This window comes from Erpetoichthys calabaricus, chromosome 8 (assembly GCF_900747795.2).
Source record: "Erpetoichthys calabaricus chromosome 8, fErpCal1.3, whole genome shotgun sequence".
NCBI lineage: Eukaryota > Metazoa > Chordata > Cladistia > Polypteriformes > Polypteridae > Erpetoichthys > Erpetoichthys calabaricus.
Genome location: NC_041401.2, coordinates 100,128,006 through 100,148,623, shown reverse-complemented (window position 1 = coordinate 100,148,623; position 20,618 = coordinate 100,128,006). Strand labels below are relative to the sequence as shown.

The window sequence follows — 20,618 nt, the reverse complement described above, 5'->3', positions numbered from 1 at the left end:
CAAATAACCAATTCACTAACAAAGACCCTGAAATACATACTAGTATGAAAGCTATTAAGGAGTTTAGCAATGATGTTTTTATGTGGTGTGAAGTGCAAAAGACATGTAATCACCAAATCTTGTAAAAATGTGAACTGTTTTGCCTAGTAATGCTCCGATCAATTTGCAGACAATCTAAATTGGGCTGATTTTTCCTACGAAAAACTTGATTAGTGATTGGTAAATTGGCCAATTATAAAAAATTATTTTTCCAGCCCTTGCTTAAGCCTAAGCTTTACAGTGGTTTAGTTATACTCCTCCTGTACTTGAGGTTTTATGGTAGTTGAGCTAGTGCATGTCTTTCTTTTTTTTATTTGATGAAACCACCTGTAAATAGAAAGCAGCCAAGAAAACTTTACCAGAGAGAGAGAAGATAGACATATTAGCCTTTACATTAAAGAATATAAAATAATACACTGAGAAAAAGAAATCAGAGGAATTAATTGGAAGAAATGATACTTTACTGAATTCAGACTTTTTAATTTGGTCCTTTGATTAAAACAGACACTGCTTCTTTGAGTATGGATGGTGAGCTGAGCTCATGTTAAGTACAGAAGCTCAAATTCTCAATTAGAAAAAGAAATGATAAAGAAGAATTTGAAATTGCTACATAGTAAACGATAGAAAAATTTTACTGTTTAGCTAACAAGCCTATTTTACATGTAAGGTTATTAAGCATGTTAGCCTTGCATCAAAGGGTTTGTACTGTGTATTATTTGTTGTGTGTGTGTCATATTGTACAACTTTTGGTAAGAAAGAAGTACTGCATAATTAAAATAGTAATCCATATTTACAATTGCACCTCAAGAATTAGCAATGTCTAGCTAGTACACTGTAAAACAAATAAAACAAAAACAACACCTGAACAAATATAGCAAATCTATATTTTAAAAGCAAAAAAGATGTAGAGAAATTAATTATTAAAAATGATTAAAACCTATAAATTCATGTATATGTACATTTAAACAGCGTTTGACTGATAATATCAATTACCTGAATCAACGTGTAAGAATATATTTGTTTTGTTTTTAGACTAATGGTGAAAACTACTTTTTTAAATTAAGCTTTGTTTCAGGTAAGTACATTACAGATGAAATTAGACAATATGACAGCTTGTAATTATGAGAACCATTTTATTTCTTTTATGCCATACTTATTGTGGATAAATATTTTCTGTACATATTTTACTATTTAAACAAGTATGTATTTTAAGGAAATTTTATGTATTTTAGTTTTTTTAATGCCACTAAACAATAAGCCTAAAGAATTTAATTTTGTTAATAAAAAATGCACAGGTAACGCAAATGGTCTACAGTTTAATTTAAAAAATACCAAATTTAACAGTTTAATATATAAGGCTTCATGGGCTAAAGGAGAAAAATCTGAATCAGTATTGGAATTGGCCAATTCAGTAACATGAAATTAGTGATTGGTATAACTCCTGATCTGCCTACTATTACATCTGTGAAACAAATTAATTAGAGCTCAGTTTGTCTCACTCATAATTCACAGTGTCACTGCTGACAAAATATTAACTTTTCACGTGTCCTCTTTAAAACATATACTCATCACTCCCTCTTTAAAGGGGTTAGGACACCTGCATAAAAGCTACTCAGTAAAATTAAACCAACATATTATATATAATTTGCACTGTGACGCAGTGAAATGCATTGTTTTACAAACCTACAGGCACATTTAATTTAATAAAATGTCTGTGGAATACTTAATGAAAGCCCTATAAACCAACATCTTAACCTGTAATCTAGACTGTGGCGCAGTGTTCAGCATTGCCGTTTATGATTACTAGCAAAACATCTATGAACATGACCTGCACTAAAGTGGTAACATGACCAACAATAAAGTGCTTTTCAAATTAAGGTATAAAGTCAGTATGCTGGTAAGCTTTTGAGAATTTTTTTTTCCTTTATGAACATTTCCTGGCAGGAATTATTTATTTAATTATTCCCTCACATGCCACACCAACCCCAAAACATTTCTGGATGTCCCACAAAGTCACATCTACACTAAAAGGTCTTGTAAGGTTTTTTTTTTTTTTTATTGTTCTCTGAATTTTTTGTTCTACTGTGATAATAGCTGTGATACTTCTTTTGAATAAATACAACTGCATCCTTTCACCTGACTCTTTCTGTGCAGTAAGAGTAACTGCTGGTGGCAAACTGAAGGTAGCAACCTTGAGTTTTCCATATACTAGAAACTATACCAGGAAGCCCAAATATAGAACAGAGGACACACACTGCTCACCACCCAGTGGGAATTATATGACCAACAAAAATAACTTTTGAAGTTTATGAGCTAAGTTTTTGTTATTGCTTTACAAGAGGTGAACCAAAAAGATTACTCTAAAAAGTAAAATGTACCTATTGCAAATGTACATTTTCTCATACTAAAAGATTGTGCTTGAAGTTACCTCACTACCAAAGTAGAGTAAAAGTGGTAAGAGTATAGAAGTTTATCATGCGTAACACAAATAAGCATTTGACAAATAGCAAGGTTTAAAGGTTTAAATGCAGTTTACACTGGCTCTTATACTACAGATATGACCATTCACACTTCTTCATATGCATTTGTAAACATTTCCATTTGAAACTCTGCAGCCTTTTTTTTGAAAAAAACTAAACAAATGATCAGAGTCTAATATTTAAAACTCATTTCATAGGAACAATGAAAAAATATTTAAAATGAAGCAATTCCTGTGCAGAGCTAGGTAGCTAGAAATAATAATCAGTTTATGCTATTTTTAACAAACCCTTTACAATAGTGGTGGGTGAAGTCGGCATGTAAGTGTTAATTGAGACACATGATCAAAGACAAATACTGCCTGCCTGTGCAAGATAGCAGTGCCAAGTTCAATAAAAACATTTTATTTCAGTGAAGGAGATGACCATTGGGCAGACGAAGAATGTTGTTTTTGATTACTTTAATCGCATTAACTACCAGTAGGCTTTCCCCATGCACCATATTTTTAAATATCACACCTCCCTCTTTTTAAATTGTTAGTACAGTGAAACCTCGGTTCACGAACGTCTCGGTACATGTACAAATCGGTTTGCCAAACTTTTGCCTCGGTTCACGACCAAACACTCGGTATACGAACAAGCCAGTTTCCCTTTCGGTTTGTACATGTTCAGTCTCTCCCTGTGCATTTCCTGTGCAGCGAGCAAGAGAGAGAGCGTGCCACACACACACACACACACACACACACACACAGGCAGCCGAGAGAGACAGACGCACACACACAGGCAGCGCGAGAGAGAGACGCGCACACACACAGGCAGCACGAGAATGCACTGGGCTTGATTTTGTTTTCACTTCTGTTTACAGCGATCGGTTTGTAGCATGCATTGTTGCAATGTTACTTTTCTTGGTGGTTTATTAAATTACGGATTTTCTCAAATGTTCATTTTTATCCCTGTGCTTAAAACTCATTAAAAAAATATTTTTAGCCAGCGGTTGGTAGCGCTATAGCACGAACTATTGCAGTGTTAGTTTTCTCTGTTGTTCAAGGTTTTCTCAGTGTTTTTCAATGTTTTTACATTTAGTTTACTATTACGCTGTGCATTCTATGGTTTAATTAACTATATTTGTGCTTAAAAACGTTACAAAAAATATATATTTATATACAGTTCGTATGGTCTGGAACGGATTAATTCTATTTACATACAATCCTATGGGGGAAATTGCTTCGGTTCACGAGCAAATTGGTTTACGACCAGAGTTTTGGAACGAATTATGGTCGTGAACCAAGGTTCCACTGTATCGGATAATGCATTTTTTATGTATCAATCACAATATTCCCCTTCTGAAAGCATAACAATTCTATTTATCAATGATGGAGAATGTGTCTGTAGGCTTTTCTAGGCAGAAAAATTTGCAATGTTGAGCAAATATAAGTAGCGAAAATTTAGAATGTAAAAAAACAGTTTTCTTTGTTTCATCATGGACAAGGGAGGAAAATAATAAGACTGCAAAGGGAAAAACTTAAATTTTACAGACTAATAATAGGGTGTTGTACCGTGTTAGCCATTATGAATGTAGTCAGAAGTCAAGCAAAATGACACCGTTTGTTGGCTAACTAAAAAGTTAGCCTTTAGCTTGCATATTGTAGTCTTTTATTTAGCCAATAAAAGGTGTCATTTTGCTCGACTTCTCACTACACACTAATAATACAAAGTCAGTTCAAAGAAAGATCAGCTGTTTGTTATGAAGAAGTTATCTCTGAGTTTGCAAATTATGCTGATGCTCTGTATTGTTGAAAGAACAATTCATGATGCAAACTGAAAGTCTTCACATTCCATTATAGGAAACCCAGAGCATTACAAAGGGGGATATCTGGCAAACTAATGCCACACATTAGGCCCCTGAGCTGTGATGGTAAAACTTTCTGAAAATAAGGCAAATCCATTCTTACATATGAGCAAAATCTTTCTTTATAAGGAGCAGAATGAATGAACCAAAAAAGAATGTCTGGCAATTAAGTGGACAATCAAAGCTGAGAGCACTTTGCCTAATATGACCAACAATTCACCACAGGGACTGGTCAAAACCTCATGAAGTGATTTGAATACAATCTTGCAAATGGACATCTAACTCAGAATTCATGTTCCCTCATCCTATGCCGTCACATTGGCAAATTGCATTTAAGTACAAATGCAGTACTGCATCTTAGCCTGCCTTCTTATATTAATGCCAAGCACAAACATGTTTAGATCTACTTATTTGGCTGAAATCTTTTTCCAAGGCGACTTGCAACATTTATGATACAATTGGTTACATTTCTTTTGGTTTTGCAATTGAAGCACAGGTAGGTCAAGTGACTTGCTTATGGTTGCAGAGTGTCAATAGCAGGAAAAGAACGTACAACCTCAGGGTTTGAAGTCCAAAGCCTTAACCTCTATACCATACTGCCTCCTTGAGGATGAGGCAAAAGAACAAGCCCATGCACTTCTGATAGCTTCAAAGAGTGCTGCTATAAATGTTGGTGGCTCCCTTTTAACCAGCACCAGGAAGCAGTGGTAAACTGCAGGGCCATATGATAAAGGTACTGAGTTAAAAATCAATGTGATTAAAGATCAAATATTCTATAAAGAGCACTTGCAAGCACAAAGTTGAAGTTATTGTTTCTTGTGAGGTCAAGTAAGTATCAAGCTATGCTGATGTATCTAGCATAAGTAACTCATTAAGAACCTGACGAATCTGAGGAAGATTCCTTGTTACCACTGAGTGAGTGCTATGGAATTGAAGCAGAAGTTGTTACTGAAGTGTTAAGCTAGAAATCAAATCCCCTGAAATTTATCATTTGAAATGAATGCCTGTATTCTTGACAATGTGAAAAGATTTTTGTTTACAGCACATTAATGATAAATTGATTGTTCTACTGTCTGTTTCTTTTTTTTTGGATTGCAAAATTCCCTCAATGGTCACATCTGTAGAGAAATAAAAGCACTCTGATGGGTCCCATTCACAAATCTAGCAGTAATGAGGTTGTATGGTTAAAACAATTAGGTAAAGGATTTTTCATATTTCCCATTACATGCAATAATATGACTTTCTAAATACAATATTTTGAGCACATGGTTTTTCCATTTTGTAGTGTAACTGTTAATGAGAACAAGGCGGTGTTAGTATGCCAGAAGTCTATAAAGGGCAGCTACTTGTCTGAAGCAGGTATATCATTATGATGAGCCGATCCAAAAATGTCATCAATGTCCAAGAACTGAGTAGATGGAGGAAAATATACTATATGTTCATTTTGAACATTAGTGGATACTTAAAACTGGGGTAATGTACTTAGAAAAATTAGATAGATAGATAGATAGATAGATAGATAGATAGATAGATAGATAGATAGATAGATAGATAGATAGATAGATAGATAGATAGATAGATAGATAGATAGATAGATAGATAGATAGATAGATACTTTATTAATCCCTATTCAGAAAACCCTTAAAATTACAAGTAAAAAAACTGATTCTTTAAAAAAAACTAAAGTAAAAAATAACCTATAAGCAATTTATATTTAGTGACCGTCTTACCTTTTTCTTGAACAAGTCAGCACTTCAGGCTGATGTATGAACCTAGTACAGCTAGATTTGGTGTCCTTAACAGGCAAGATTCAGAACAGACACTCAAAGACTCTTTTCCCAAATGACTAAACACTTTTGAGCCTTTTGAAAGAAAGCAGAACTTACATGATTTTCCTCATTAATCTATTTTCACCACATTGATATACAGCAGAAGATAGATTAAGGTCCAACTCTAGTTATACAGGATACTATTACAAAGAAATCACAATGTAAATATTTATTACCTAATGGAACAAAAGCCACAAAATTAACAAAAGCATCCATAAATCTGCTTTCATTCTGTAGCAATGAATAAAAAACTGCTCTTTGCTTTTCTCCTTTATGCATATGATGGCAGTCCTCCAAGTCAATGTGCTGCCTGTTTGGCATACAGAAGACAACAAAAGAAATGGGGGCAGAAATGGACACTTTTATTTCTCTGTTATTATGCAGTATACATATACCCCTCCCACCTCAGTATATTAAAAAAAAGACCTGCCCAGTGGGAGAGCTACAAGGGTGCCCAAGCAGAGTGATCAGTGCATGTATCAAGGGTGGTCTCGGTATGAGCCCCTGCCAGCAAGACAAGCCTTTTCATCAGCACTCATCATCAGCACACTAATTGCTGTATGACTAATTATGCCCCAATTCTAGTTGATTTTCCTTAATGAGACAGCTGGGTTAATTATGTAATCATATGATTATATTAGCCCTGAGAAACCCGGCGGGGAGAAAGGACTGTGTATTTGCTTCAGAGAGAGATAGAAAGAGAGAAAGAGAGAAGCAGAAGCAAAATTTAGGTGAGAAAAATAGTATAACAGTCTGGATTTACAAAGCTAAAAGATGTGTCAAATATATTTGCAATCAATGAGGTCAGAAACAATTGAAAAGGCTGAAAATACAATATTGAAAAACACTAGAAGACAGAGGGGTTCAGTTAATTGAAAACTGCCAGTGTGGTCTGCCCAATAAGTGTAAATGAACAATAAGATAATAATATGGAAACAAAAAAAACATGCCATTTACTTAAGAATATATCTAAAATTAATGGTGCTATTCAGTCTTCTCGAGATTTAAGATTCATGCATGTCACATTTCCCAACCAGTGAAGTGTGGCACAAAGGTAAAAGAGCAACAATAGGCTCCATCAAAAAGTAAATGGCACAGATACTCAAGGATCCATTCAAAGTAGCAATGCAACCTTAGTAGAAATACTCAGAGTAATAATAAAACTGGTCTCCCAACCAGTGAAGTGTGGCACAAAGGTAAAAGAGCAACAATAGGCTCCATCAAAAAGTAAATGGCACAGATACTCAAGGATCCATTCAAAGTAGCAATGCAACCTTAGTAGAAATACTCAGAGTAATAATAAAACTGGTCTCCCAACCAGTGAAGTGTGGCACAAAGGTAAGAGAGCAACAATAGGCTCCATCAAAAAGTAAATGGCACAGATACTCAAGGATCCATTCAAAGTAGCAATGCAATCAGTAGAAACACTCAGAGTAATAATAAAACTGGTTAACAGGTAACACGTTCTGCACAAATGTGTAAAGAATGACAAGTCAGGTAAATTAGTTTCTGAACTTTAACTTCAAGAAAGTACTTTCATGTGCATTAAGGAACAATAACAATTACTTAATATTCAAATGGTACTGCACATTTTACTTTTTTTAAATTACAAGTGTGCAAGTAAGGCTCAAAAACTCAACAAAACAAAAATGAATAATGTTAGAATTTATAACAAATGAGACATAAATTCAATGAAAGCACTACCAAAATGGAACATGAGCAGAAATGGTCTGAACATAAATAAAACACCAACATGACAATTCATTTAATATGAAGAGATGAAAAACGAAAAATGAAGAGATGAAAGCATCAAATGTAGATAGTCGCAGCCTGGTCAACAAAAGATACACTATGGCAACTACAGAAGAGAAAGGCAAGAATATTAAAGCTAATTAGTAGTAAAATAGAGTTCAAACATAGCTGCCTATGTGGAGGTTGTACATTCTCATTGTGGGTTTTCTCTTTATTTTTACGTTTCGTCCCACTTCTCCAAGACAACACTATTAGGTTAAATAGTTTCTATAATTGGCTTAATGTGTACAAGTATGGGTTCATTTATGAGTGTATTCTGTAAGTATTGCAAGGGCTCACTGGACAATACAGAAAAAGTAAGAGATGGAATGGTACAGCAGCCCCAGTGTAACTCAAGCTGACGTCACAGATGACAACAGAATGTCTCTAGGTGCTCTTCATCCGCCTTGGCAAGGCTTCCGTTCTCTGTGTAGCAGCATGTTACAAGCTCTTACCCCCCACCCCCCTTGCCTTACTATAGGAAGGCTGGGAACTCCTAACCACAACAGCCATAATTTACTGATGCACTAAGTGGTTCCCCAGGCGTGCCAGCTGTCTGCATTTCAAAATGCAGGCAACCACAAAAACCTGGAATGGAGCACAGCTGCAAGTTTCAATATAGAAATACTTCTGACCCAGGTTTTTAAACTATGTATGACATAAAGCAGAGCTCCAGGAAACACTGCACAGGGTGAAACCTAGCCAAAGCTTACCTGGGACATCGATTAGTCTCTTATAAACATTCAAGAAAGCTGCTTCTGCTTCTTTGCTTCGTTTACTCAAGGCATCAATCTGGAATAAAGGCAAAACAGATGAGGATGAGAGTGAGATGTGTAGTTTTGTTCCTGCCAGTTCCTGGGGTGCCCATGTGCACCACTTCTAGATTTTAATCTACTCTGTGCTGATCCTCAAATCTTGAAATCATGAAAATACAAACATACTTACTAGGGAAAAAAGAACAGACATGTGAATGAAACATGCATAATCACAGTAAGCTCAGTGTGATATTTCTATTATATATGTGAAACCATTCCAAAGATATATGTACAAGGGAGAAGAAAAGAAAGCAGTGATTTTTAAAGCTCAGAGTCCACAGTTATGAGCAGATACCATTTTAGTACCATCAGTTAATGCAGAAATTTTACTATGAAACAATGTACAATTTGTAACAAACAAATAACTTAATCGTTCATTATTTAATTTTAATGAATACTAAACAGCATTTAATAAAAGAGAATTCCTAAACACATCAAATAAGCTCTAATGTTTTCCCATGAATAAACTAATGTGTATAAATAAGGTATAACAAAGTGCAGCTACCTTCTTCTCCCAATAAGTGAAAAAAGCATAGCAGGGCTACATGTGAATGTGGGAGGAATTCACTCCATCATTTTGTCCTGCCTATAACGAGACCTGCTCAAAACTAACAACCTGAAATTTTTAAATCCTTAGCACTCAGTGAACGGTTATATGGCCTTCACAAGTCACCACCACTTCATGTATTTTTTCTGATTAATATGGCTTGCTCGTATATCCCGATGACATGCATATAAGGTTAATTGACTGCTGCCCTGTCACAGTCCAAGTTCTGTGCCCAGCAGTGCAAGGAAATGCTCTTGCCCCTTGCAAAGATGTAAAGGAAAAAACTGGTTCAGAAAATGGATGAATGTATAGATAAAAATTACAGATTGATTTGGCCAATCAAAACCGCTACAGAAAGGTTCGTCACTTTTGATGATCCCTTGAATGATGTCCCGATAGTTACAATCTTAAACATTATACACTTAGCAAAAAGTAGAACAAAGGCAATCTCACTCAGAAATAATATCTTACCAGTAACAAACTGAACTTATTGTTTAAAAGGTGAAAATGATAACAAACAAAAATATAAACTCCAGACAAAAGAACGCCTTTTTGAAAAATATAAAACAACACAGAAACTCCAGGATAATCACCAATCACAGATTTTTATTTCAACATTAAAAAATGGCTGTATTACCAATGACTTGGTTTTCTTATAAGATGCTTCATAGAGGCATGTCAAGCAATCACAAAGAGGCATGCACCAGAACAAAACAGAGATATTTTTAAACTTCCTAATTACATCTGCCTTTTTCACAATTTCTTCTGAGACTTGACAGAAAATACCAAACAGGCATTATCAGTCAAGTTCATTTCCTCCAAAAAATGTAAGTAATTACTAAAGCTGCACTTTGTATTCATGCAAAATTTATCTTACAAAAAAAGGAAATGAATATCTCTCAACCAGGTTAAAAATATAGAGTGGGAGGAATGGTGGACAAGTTCAGCAAACTTGCCTAATAAAAGACTGGACATAAAAAGACTCCAGAATCGAAATTACACCTTTTCAAATATAGTACAAAACATTGTTGCTGACTTTACTGAAATAATCAATATTTACACAATCTAATGTTTAGCATTAGAAGATAAATCCTAACTGCCACTGTTGAGTGAAACACAATGAACTGCACTGTACTGTGCAAAATATGAACAAATGTAATGGAACAGGTCTGACTGACACAAGTATTAACAATGATGTGCATTGACACAGACAAATACAATTTTATCAGGGAGGTTGACAGACTTTCATAGGGCTTTAACAGATGCTTAACGAATGATGCAAAAATGTAACAAAGTGGTTCTTGTTTCTTGTCTGGTTTCTTACACAAATTTTTGTGATTAGCATTCTGCAATTATTGTCAGACTTTCAAAAAAAGTCACAGTTCTGAAATGAATTCTATTTCTTCCTGCCACTTTTAGAGCTATCACTGATCAATGATTTATATAACTTAAGACAGACAACTTCAGACTTCATTACTCAAGTCTTCAGCAAATGTAATGTGGATAACTCAAACTTAGAATCTATTTCAAACATATTTTGGGATAGTACAACAAGTTTACAAAAATGATTAAAGCCAATTTTAACATCTGAATAGACTAGGGAGATTTTGAATACTCTTTAAATAATAACTGAATTGTGTAGGAGGAGAATGGGCATCCTGGTTGGGAAGAAGTGTTTTATGCCCAGCCGGACTAGTACATTGGATGGACCAGCAGAAGATGAGATTCAGGAGAGGTTCCATTCCCCAAATGACAGGTGGCACTGGTCCTCAGATGGCAACCCAGTAGGAGCAACCGCATGGGTGCTTGGGAATAGGAGTCCGAAAGTGCAGCCTTGTCGGAGTCCCTGGGTATCGGTGGAGGGCGCTGTCAGGGGAGGACCTCCCTACTTTATGGCGCAGAAGTGCACCCCGGAAGACATTGGTATGACCCCAGAAGCATTCCCAGATTCAGCATAAAAGTAAGCCTGTTGCAACACATGGTCAAGTCAGAGTCGGGACACTGAAGGCAAAACTCAGTGGAGGTGAAGGAGGAACAACTGGTGATTTATTGCTTCATTTATTATATTTGTGGCTTATTATTGGAGAGGTGATTGTGAAATGTGCTTTGGTGGAATAAAAAAAATCCTTTATTTTACTCACTCAATGTGTAGTGCTTTACCGAGTCTGTGGATTGAGGCTCTCTGGAACCCCATGTGGTCATAATTATAATCCGCTGTCTTCACCAATTCTGAATTTCATGCATTATGCCATGCATTTTCAGAACCTGCTCTCATCCAGTAGAATTCTGCACAGTTAAACTTCTGGAATTCTCCTCATACATACAGTTGAAAATATGCTTTCTACTCTTTGCATGATAGGCTTATGGGGCCAGAATGTACATTCTCCCAAAGCATGCCACCAAATGTACTATAGAGTAAAAATACTTTGGATTTTAAACAAAGAAAGAGTTACTTTGATTTTTTTTAAGTGATCTTGTGGTATCATGTGGAAGAAAAGAGAAGGGGAAAGAAACTAGTTTGAATAATGGTAATAGTCATACATGGAAACAGGCCCTAGAAAAAAAGAATTCAGAAATGATATTCATTTTAAAACAACAACTACAATCTCTTCATATCATGATAAATTTGAAATTTTTTGCACATTTCTGTGAAAAGCATGGCAAGTACTCTTAATACTTAAGAGTCATAGTCGTGACTTGTTTTCCAAAATGGCAGTATTTCTATGATGAAAAGTTGAATATTATCCTAAGATTACGGGTTTTCATTTGTGTATTGGCTCAGAATTGAAAAGTTATACAATTCTGTACTTTTGGGAACTGACACAAAATCAACACTTTTGTTTATTCTTTTATTATTATCAGGTGTCATCCTCTATCAGGGTGATGACCATCAATGGTTCTCCATCTGAACTCTGTTTTCTGCTAGCCTCTTTATTTATCATCTAGTCTGGTTCTCCTTGTTCTTCCTTTGTCTTTTTTCCCTTCACCTGCCCATGCTTGCCTCTAAGATGTTCAAGATCAAACTTCCAGGTGAAAACTTCATTACATGCCCAGGACACTTTCCTTGAGTTCAACCTATTCATAGATGCCTCTTTGTTATTATTCTGAGCAATGCATCTTTGTTAGTTAATTTGTTTATCAAGCTTATTTGTAGAATTCTTCTGTAGGCATCTATTTTCCTTTTCCGATTTTTATGCAGAGTCAACGTTTCACACTGATAGCCCAAAACTGAGAAAATGTAACACTTTAGCAATCAGCGAATCATGTTTTAAATCTCCTTTCTTTACTTGTTTCTAAAAAAAATCACCTTTGTCCATTCTGTTTTGTGTTTATTACTGCTTTGCTGATTTTCTGTTATCCAGCTTCCCAAGTATTGCACTCATTAACCTGCTCCATTTTCATTCCTTTGGTTACTATCTCACATGCTTTTCCTACAGAATAGATTATTACTACTTTGATCTTCTTTGTGTTGAATTCCATTCCATATTCCCTTCTTTCTATAATTAATACAGTAATCCCTCCTCCATCGCGGGGGTTGCGTTCCAGAGCCACCCGCGAAATAGGAAAATCCGCGAAGTAGAAACCATATGTTTATATGGTTATTTTTAGAATGTCATGCTTGGGTCACAGATTTGCGCAGAAACACAGGAGGTTTGTAGAGAGACAGGAACGGTTATTCAAACACTGCAAACAAACATTTGTCTCTTTTTCAAAACTTTAAACTGTGCTCCATGGACAAGACAGAGATGACAGTTCTGTCTCACAATTAAAAGAATGCAAACATATCTTCCTTTTCAAAAGGAGTGCAAAGCAAGCAGTCAAAAAAAAAAATCAATAGGGCTTTTAAGTATGCGAAGCACCGCCGGTACAAAGCTGTTGAAGGCGGCAGCTCACACCCCCTCTGTCAGGAGCAGGAAGAGACAGAGAGAGAGCCACAGAAAAACAAAGTCAAAAATCAATACGTGCCCTTTGAGCTTTTAAGTATGCGAAGCACTGTGCAGCATGTCCTTCAGGAAGCAGCTGCACACAGCCCCCCCTGCTCACACCCCCCTACGTCAGCGCAAGAGAGAGAGAGAGAGAGAAAGTAAGTTGGGTAGTTTCTCAGCCATCTGCCAATAGCGTCCCTTGTATGAAATCAACTGAGCAAACCAACTGAGGAAGCATGTACCAGAAATTAAAAGACCCATTGTCCGCAGAAACCCGCAAAGCAGCGAAAATCCGCGATATATATTTAAATATGCTTACATATTAAAATCCGCGATGGACTGAAGCCGCGAAAGGCGAAGCGCGATATAGCGAGGGATCACTGTATTGACAATTTATTTCTGTAGGTCTAATTTGCTGTGCTATGTGCACATCTTATATTGTTTTACTATGTGTCACCCAATATTTATTCCCTTTATCCTTCTCCCATCCAGCTGTTAAATATTTACTATAAATTATTACTACTATAAACATATATATACTTATATATATATATATATATATATATATATATATATATATATATATATATGTGAAACAAATATAGATGATGAAATATCCTTTTTCCATTTGCTCAGATCCCAATATTTGGTTGTGGTTAATTCTTCTTTCAGTATCTGGAATAACTTCTAATAATTGGTTGCCCTAATCTCTAATAATTTATTATGTTTAACTTTTATCGATTGCTTTCTATAATCAATATATAAGGTCTTCCTTGTTTTCTAAAGCTCTGTCATAAAGCATTCTTAATTAGAAAAAATTGCATCTTTCGTTCATCTTCCCTTTATATAAACCTACCTAATTCTCTGATTTTGTTCTATTGTTTTTCATTTCTTTTCTTAATTTAAGCAGTATTTAGATGCATGGTGGAGCGGCACGGTGGCGCAGTGGGTGGCGCTGCTGCCTCGCAGTTGGGAGATCTGGGGACCATGGGTTCACTTCCCGGGTCCTCCCTGCGTGGAGTTTGCATGTTCTCCCCGTGTCTGCGTGGGTTTCCTACGGGCGCTCCGGTTTCCTCCCGCAGTCCAAAGACATGCTGGTTAGGTGGATTGGCGATTCTAAATAGCCCCTAGTGTGTGCTTTGCTGTGTCGGGTGTGGGTTTGTGTGCGTCCTGCGGTGGGTTGGCACCCTGCCAGGATTGGTTCCTGCCCTTGATGGCCCTGTGTTGGCTGGGATTGGCTCCAGCAGACCCCCCGTGACCCCTGTGTTCGGATTCAGCGGGTTGGAAAATGGATGGATGGATGGATGCATGTGAAATAAGCAGATCATCAAAAGTCAACACAATCTTTGACTTTGGCCTATTTTTTTGCATTGGACTAATGTACATATTTAGAACATCTACTGGAATTATCCATGTATTATATATTTTATTTATTAGTTTTGTTACGTAATTATATACCTCTATCACCTAGTTGTTTCAGGAATTCTGTCAGTATTTGGTCAATTTCTTCTGCTTTGTTGAAGAACAGATCTGCTATTATCTGTGTAAAGTCTTCTTCATATATACAATTTTTTCTACTAACAGTGTCCCCAGTCAGATCCTTCTCTCCTAAGGTCATTATAGAAATTTTTCAGTATACTCTGCACCATCTGTACAAAATTTTTAATCATCTATGATTATAGTCCCATGCGTATTCTTAATGCCAGTTCATGTACTCTTTTTCATGGAAGTTATTGGTTTGTTTTTTAATCATTTATATAGAATAATAGCCTGTTACTATTGTATTCCTCAAACTATTTATATTCTTTTTCAAAGTATTCTTTTCTTTGGCTCTTCTACATTCCTTTTAATTTTTTTTGCTTTAGATCTTTATACACTAATCAGTAAAGCAAATAACTTTGATTATCTTGCTACAATAGCACCTGTCAAATACTGGGATATATTAGGCAGCAGGTAAACAGTCACTTCTTGAAGGTGATGCACTGGAAGCAGGGAAAATGAGCAAGCGTAAGAATCCGAGTAATTTTGACAAAGGCCAAATTGTTTCTAACTAGACAACTGGATAGGAGCATCTCCAAAGTAGCAGGTTTCATGGGTGTGTTCCTGGTAAGCAGTGGTTGGAACCTATGAAAGGGATTCAAGAAAGGACAAGTGGTGAATCAGCGACAGGGTCATGGGCGCCCAAGGTTACTGATGCACACAGGAAACGAAAAGGCTAGCCCGCAGGTTCTGATCCCCAAAGGAAAAACTACTGTAGCACAAACTACAGAAAATCTTAATGCTAGCCATAAGAGAAGATGTCAAAACACACAGTTCATTGCAGCACTTGTGAAGTCGATGCCCTCAAATGGGTCAGAGCGGCAAAAGAGGGACCTAAAAGGACAACTTTAATCAGGGCAGCATGGAGGGCATAGTGGTAGCGCTGCTGCCTCGCAGAATGGAGACCCGAGTTGTTCCCCAAGTCCTTCCTGCGTGGAGTTTGCATGTTCTCCCCGTGTCTGCATGGGTTTCCTCTAAGACATGCAGGTTAGGTGGATTGGCGATTCTAAATTGTCCCTAGTATACCCTGCCAGGACTGGTTCCCTGCATGCGCCCTATGTTGGCTGGGATTGGCTCCAGCAGACCCCCATGACCCTGTGTTTGGATCTCAGCGGTTGGAAAATTGATGGATGGACAACTTTAATCAACTGAAGTAATGGTTAACAACAACAACAATATAAATACATTTTATCTATATAGCAGTTTTCTCATACTCTAAGCACTTCACAGAATTTCAGAATGAACCTATAGGGCAAAAGCAGGAAAAAATACACAATACTAGATACAATATAATATTAGCATAAACACTAAATAAGATAAATATAGGAAACACAAAGTTTTAAATTTGAAATAGCTGACAATAAACACAAGAAAATCCACAAATACAAATCCTACAAGAAAACCCTGAAGAAATAACAATTTGTGATATAAACAAATCATCCTGAGCATCTGGACAGGGGTAATGTTTAAAGGAAAAGGTCAGAATTTAAGGGTAAATTAAATCTCCTTCCTGAACAACTGAGTTTTAAGTTGTTTTATTTCAAAGAATGATTTTATTCAACGATCTAATTTATATTGATGATATCATTACTGTGTAGAATAAAAAATAAGAACTAAAAAAGAAATACACATACATTGCACAAATTTCATTAGAACAAGACACAAGATTGTTGAAAATGTGTACTTTATAAATTATACTATATAAAAAAAAAAAAAAAAGATTGACAATAAAAAAGTAAATATCCAAAGGAGCTTTTCTTCCCAACTCCTTTCATTTCTCAATTGAAGAAAAACAAGCAAGCCTAATCAGACTTTAATAATGCCTCTTTCAAAACAAAACATCTTTATGAACAATAAGAAAAATTATATAAAGACGAACCAACAAAATTTATATCCCCATTTACTGAATCAAACCATGCCCTACGATACAGCCTAGAAAAGAAAACTTTCACACTTGTCGTATGAATGATTTTCAAAATCCATTTTCTACAGAAATTCTAAAGAAACTTTCTAACATTGAAGATATACAGCATTTCCGTATTCATGGATGTAAACAAAAGATGTAAAAATGCTGCTTATTGTTGCCTACTCATAACTTTTCTTATTCTTAAAAGTTTTCTCTCTGCTGCTCCATTTCTCTTACTGACCTAAGCATGTCCTTATTTTGCTTAATGATTAATCCAGGGCTACTTTACTATCAGTATCATCAGTGTTTAAAGTGGAACTAATAACCATACTGTCTTCTTGGCTTCTTACTGGCTTGCGGGAGTTGGGGAATGGCTCTTTTCAAAGTCCAAAGATGTGATAAAATCTAATAATAATTTTGGAGAATGAAAGGGGGCTGATTGGGGATAGGGATGCATATCCTCTTCAAAGTCAGAAAATATGATTGGAAACAGTTTCTGGAAGTGTTGTGAAAAGTACCGGCTGTTGCATAAGGTAATGAAATACCCAATCCCCACCATGTTCCACCTCTTTCACAACAAGTAACAAAGGCAGTTTTCTGATGTCTTTAACCACGATAAAAATGATATACAAACATTTCTGTGTCTCATTTCTACTGGTATACTGAGAATCCATTGTTTGCTAAATGCTTCTGGTACTTAGGTTATACAATTTTTATTTCTTACAAAATAGTTTAATTATCTGCCAATGTTAAAACCTCTTTAGCTTTGAAATGTTTTTCCTCAAGTTGTGCTGCAAATTTCAGTCTTATTTCTTTTAACCTTTAATGACTCTCTTTCCATTGATTTATTGTCATCTTTAGTTTTATTCTAACTGATGTAACTACAGGGTTGTGTTCAGATCCACAATCAGCTTTTGATATTGCATTACTTTATCCAACACTATTTTGAAAGCCATTTTCTACTACAATATAGTCTATTCTGCGGTGGCCTGGCGCCCTGTCTGGGGTTTAATTCCTGCCTTGCACACTGTGTTGGCTGGGATTGGCTCCAGCAGACTCCCGTGACCCTGTAGTTAGGATATAGCGGGTTGGATAATGGATGGATGGATGGATATAGTCTATTTGATTTCTTGTTTTGACATCTGTTGACTTCCAGGTGTATCTTGCATTTTCTTTCTATCAGAACCATGTATTTGTGACTGTTGAAATTCTGTAAGTATTATGTTTCTTTTAAAAATCTGTAAGTCCCAGGTGTATCTTGCATTTTCTTTCTATCAGAACCATGTATTGTGACTGAAATTCTGTAAGTATTATGTTTCTTTTAAAAATCTGTAAGTCTTTACCATTTTGATTTCCTCACCAAGTCCATATAGCATTATTACCTTTACATTAAAATCCCCCATTATTGTTACAAATTCTTGATGAATTTTCACCCTTTTAATAAGCAAATCAAGATCTTCAAAAGTATTCCTTCTCTTCATCCTCTATTATGGAGTAAATTATAATTCTATCAGATATTGTTTCATGAGATCCATGCTTTTTGAGTTCTTTCACTTGGAATTGTAGCAACTCCTCCTCATTTGCATTCTTTTTTTGAGATTATTATTTTGTATTTTCTTTATATCCCTGGTGATCTTCTGTATAAAATTCTGTTATTTTTCCACAAAGTCTCCAAGACACCCATGATATCGATCCCCATAAACTCTATCTCCTTAACTACATTTGCTAGTTACCCAATTTGAAATACACTTTGAACACTCCAGGTTCCTTCTGCATAGCATTCGCTGGTTATTGGTTCAGATTCTCCATTGGGCCAAGGTGTTTTTCTTTACAGGAGTAATCCCTCTTTTGCCAAGATCTTGCTCTATACTCACCTTAACCTTAACAATACTAAAGGGCGAGTAATTGCACATGGTCCACAGAACCATTGCAATATGCTGTACATGTCTCACTTATGAGGAGTACTGACTCTGCATGATAGCTTATCATTGATGCTCGAGTTGCAATCATCTGCCACCTTTAGGTCAGAAACAGATGTTGGCCACTTTCAAGTTCCTCCAACAATTGGAACATCATCCTTCCAGCTTGCAAGGACTAGTTTAAGTTTGTCTTTAGACTTTATTATTTTTGTATGCTGGATATAGAATCTGAGCCTATGTTTATTCTATATTTCAAATAACCGGGCTGGAGGTCAACCACCTTTTTTCACTAGATTTCACATCATTGTGTGTGATAAAAATATATTTGCCTACATCCGATATTCTGCACTAAACGACCACATTTTCAATATGTGACACTAAACCAAAACTTAATATTAATAACAGTGAATGAACACAATTTTGCTTAAAGGTATGTAACCAATTTTATAAAGACATGCATGTAATATGGCCACTGTTGTAGCGCTGCTAGCACACAACAAAGGAAACCAGTGTTCAAATTCCAGTTAATCTCTGCATGAAGTCTGCAAGTTCTCCCTGTGTCCATGTTGGTTCCCTCCCACAGTCCAAAGACAAGTGGGTTAGGTGAATTGGAGAATCGAAATTGGTCCCTGATATGTGTGTGTGTGTGCTTTCACTTTACAATAGGCTAATGTCCACATGGTGAGTGCTGGGAAAGGCTCCAGGTACTCCACGACCCTGCCCTGGATAAGAATGTTTACAAAATAGATGGATGGATAAATAACATGTAATACCTAGTGCCCCATATAAAGATTTAATAGCCTTCTTGGATTCAGGACCTGCTTAAAGTACCTGGTTAATTAGAGAAACAACTGGAACTAAATGTTCCTTGTTATTTTTCAGGTTTTCACAGCAATGGCAGAAAATCTAGTCCACTTTCCTTTGAAAAATTACTTTAACTCAGTAATAATTTGTGGGTTATTAGAAGTATATTGCCCACTTCAGGTCCACAACAATTTGTTTTATATGTAGACTTCATGGAAAATAAATCAAGAGTTTTGGAATGGCTTCAGTTATTCTAATTTATGCTTGCTTTGGTGTTTAGAATTATATTGTTGTAGCAAATAAAAGCAGATACACAGATGACAAGATTCTCCAGAAGAATTAGATTAAAATAGAAAAACTTTATTAATCCCATGAGAAATTCAAATGCATACAGCAGCAGAAACATAAAAACAAGAATACAGACTCATACAACAGATAATTCATCCAATCAATCAATGGATAGATAGATAAACAAACAAACAAATAAATAAATAACTTATCGAGTACATAAGAGGGAAGCACTGAATTGCCTAAGCAGTGGGCAGAAAAGACCTCCAGAGGAGCATGTTAGCACACCATGATGGAATGAGCCTGTGGCTAAAAGTGTTCCAAGAAAGCGCCTCCTGGAGGGGATTTTTCATGATGACATCCAATTTTTCAAAACAGCTTCCAGTGTGTCCAGTGTTCAATCTGTGATGGAGCAGGCTGTCTTGAGAAGTTTTTTCAGGCATTGTGCTTCTTTTGTGCTCAGGTTGCTTTCCTCAGGAAACTGCAGTGTAGAACATCACACTGGCTACTATGGACTGGTAGAACATTTTCAGCAGCTTGCTGCACACATCAAAAGACCCGAGTCTCTTTAGCAAGTACAGTATGCTCTGGTCCTTCTGGCATAGTACTACTGTGTTGTGAGACCAATACAGTTTGTTGTTTATGTAAACCGCAAGGTACTTGTAGCTCTGCACCACTACCATGTCCTCCCCTTGAATGGTGACTGGTCTCAGAGGCTTCTTGGCATGTTGGAAGTCCACCACCAGTTCTTTTGTCTTGCTGATATTGAGATACAGGTTGTTCGCCCTGCACCACAAGACAAAGATCTCTACCTCATCTCCATTATTAATGCAGTCAACGACAGACAAATCATCTGTAAATCTCTGTAGATGGCAAGCGCTGGTATTAT

At 36.2% G+C, this 20,618-nt stretch overlaps 1 protein-coding gene across 5 annotated transcripts in view; it reads right to left on the bottom strand.

The window, feature by feature from the left end:
• The window catches only part of cux1b (cut-like homeobox 1b), a 559,925-nt gene that overhangs the window by 306,735 nt on the left and 232,572 nt on the right, over positions 1–20,618 (bottom strand). For all 5 annotated transcript variants that reach the window (XM_051930773.1, XM_051930770.1, XM_051930772.1 and 2 more), the window contains exon 4: positions 8,699–8,777. In XM_051930773.1, the coding sequence (XP_051786733.1) occupies positions 8,699–8,777 (79 nt within the window). The remainder of the gene's footprint in view (positions 1–8,698; positions 8,778–20,618) is intronic.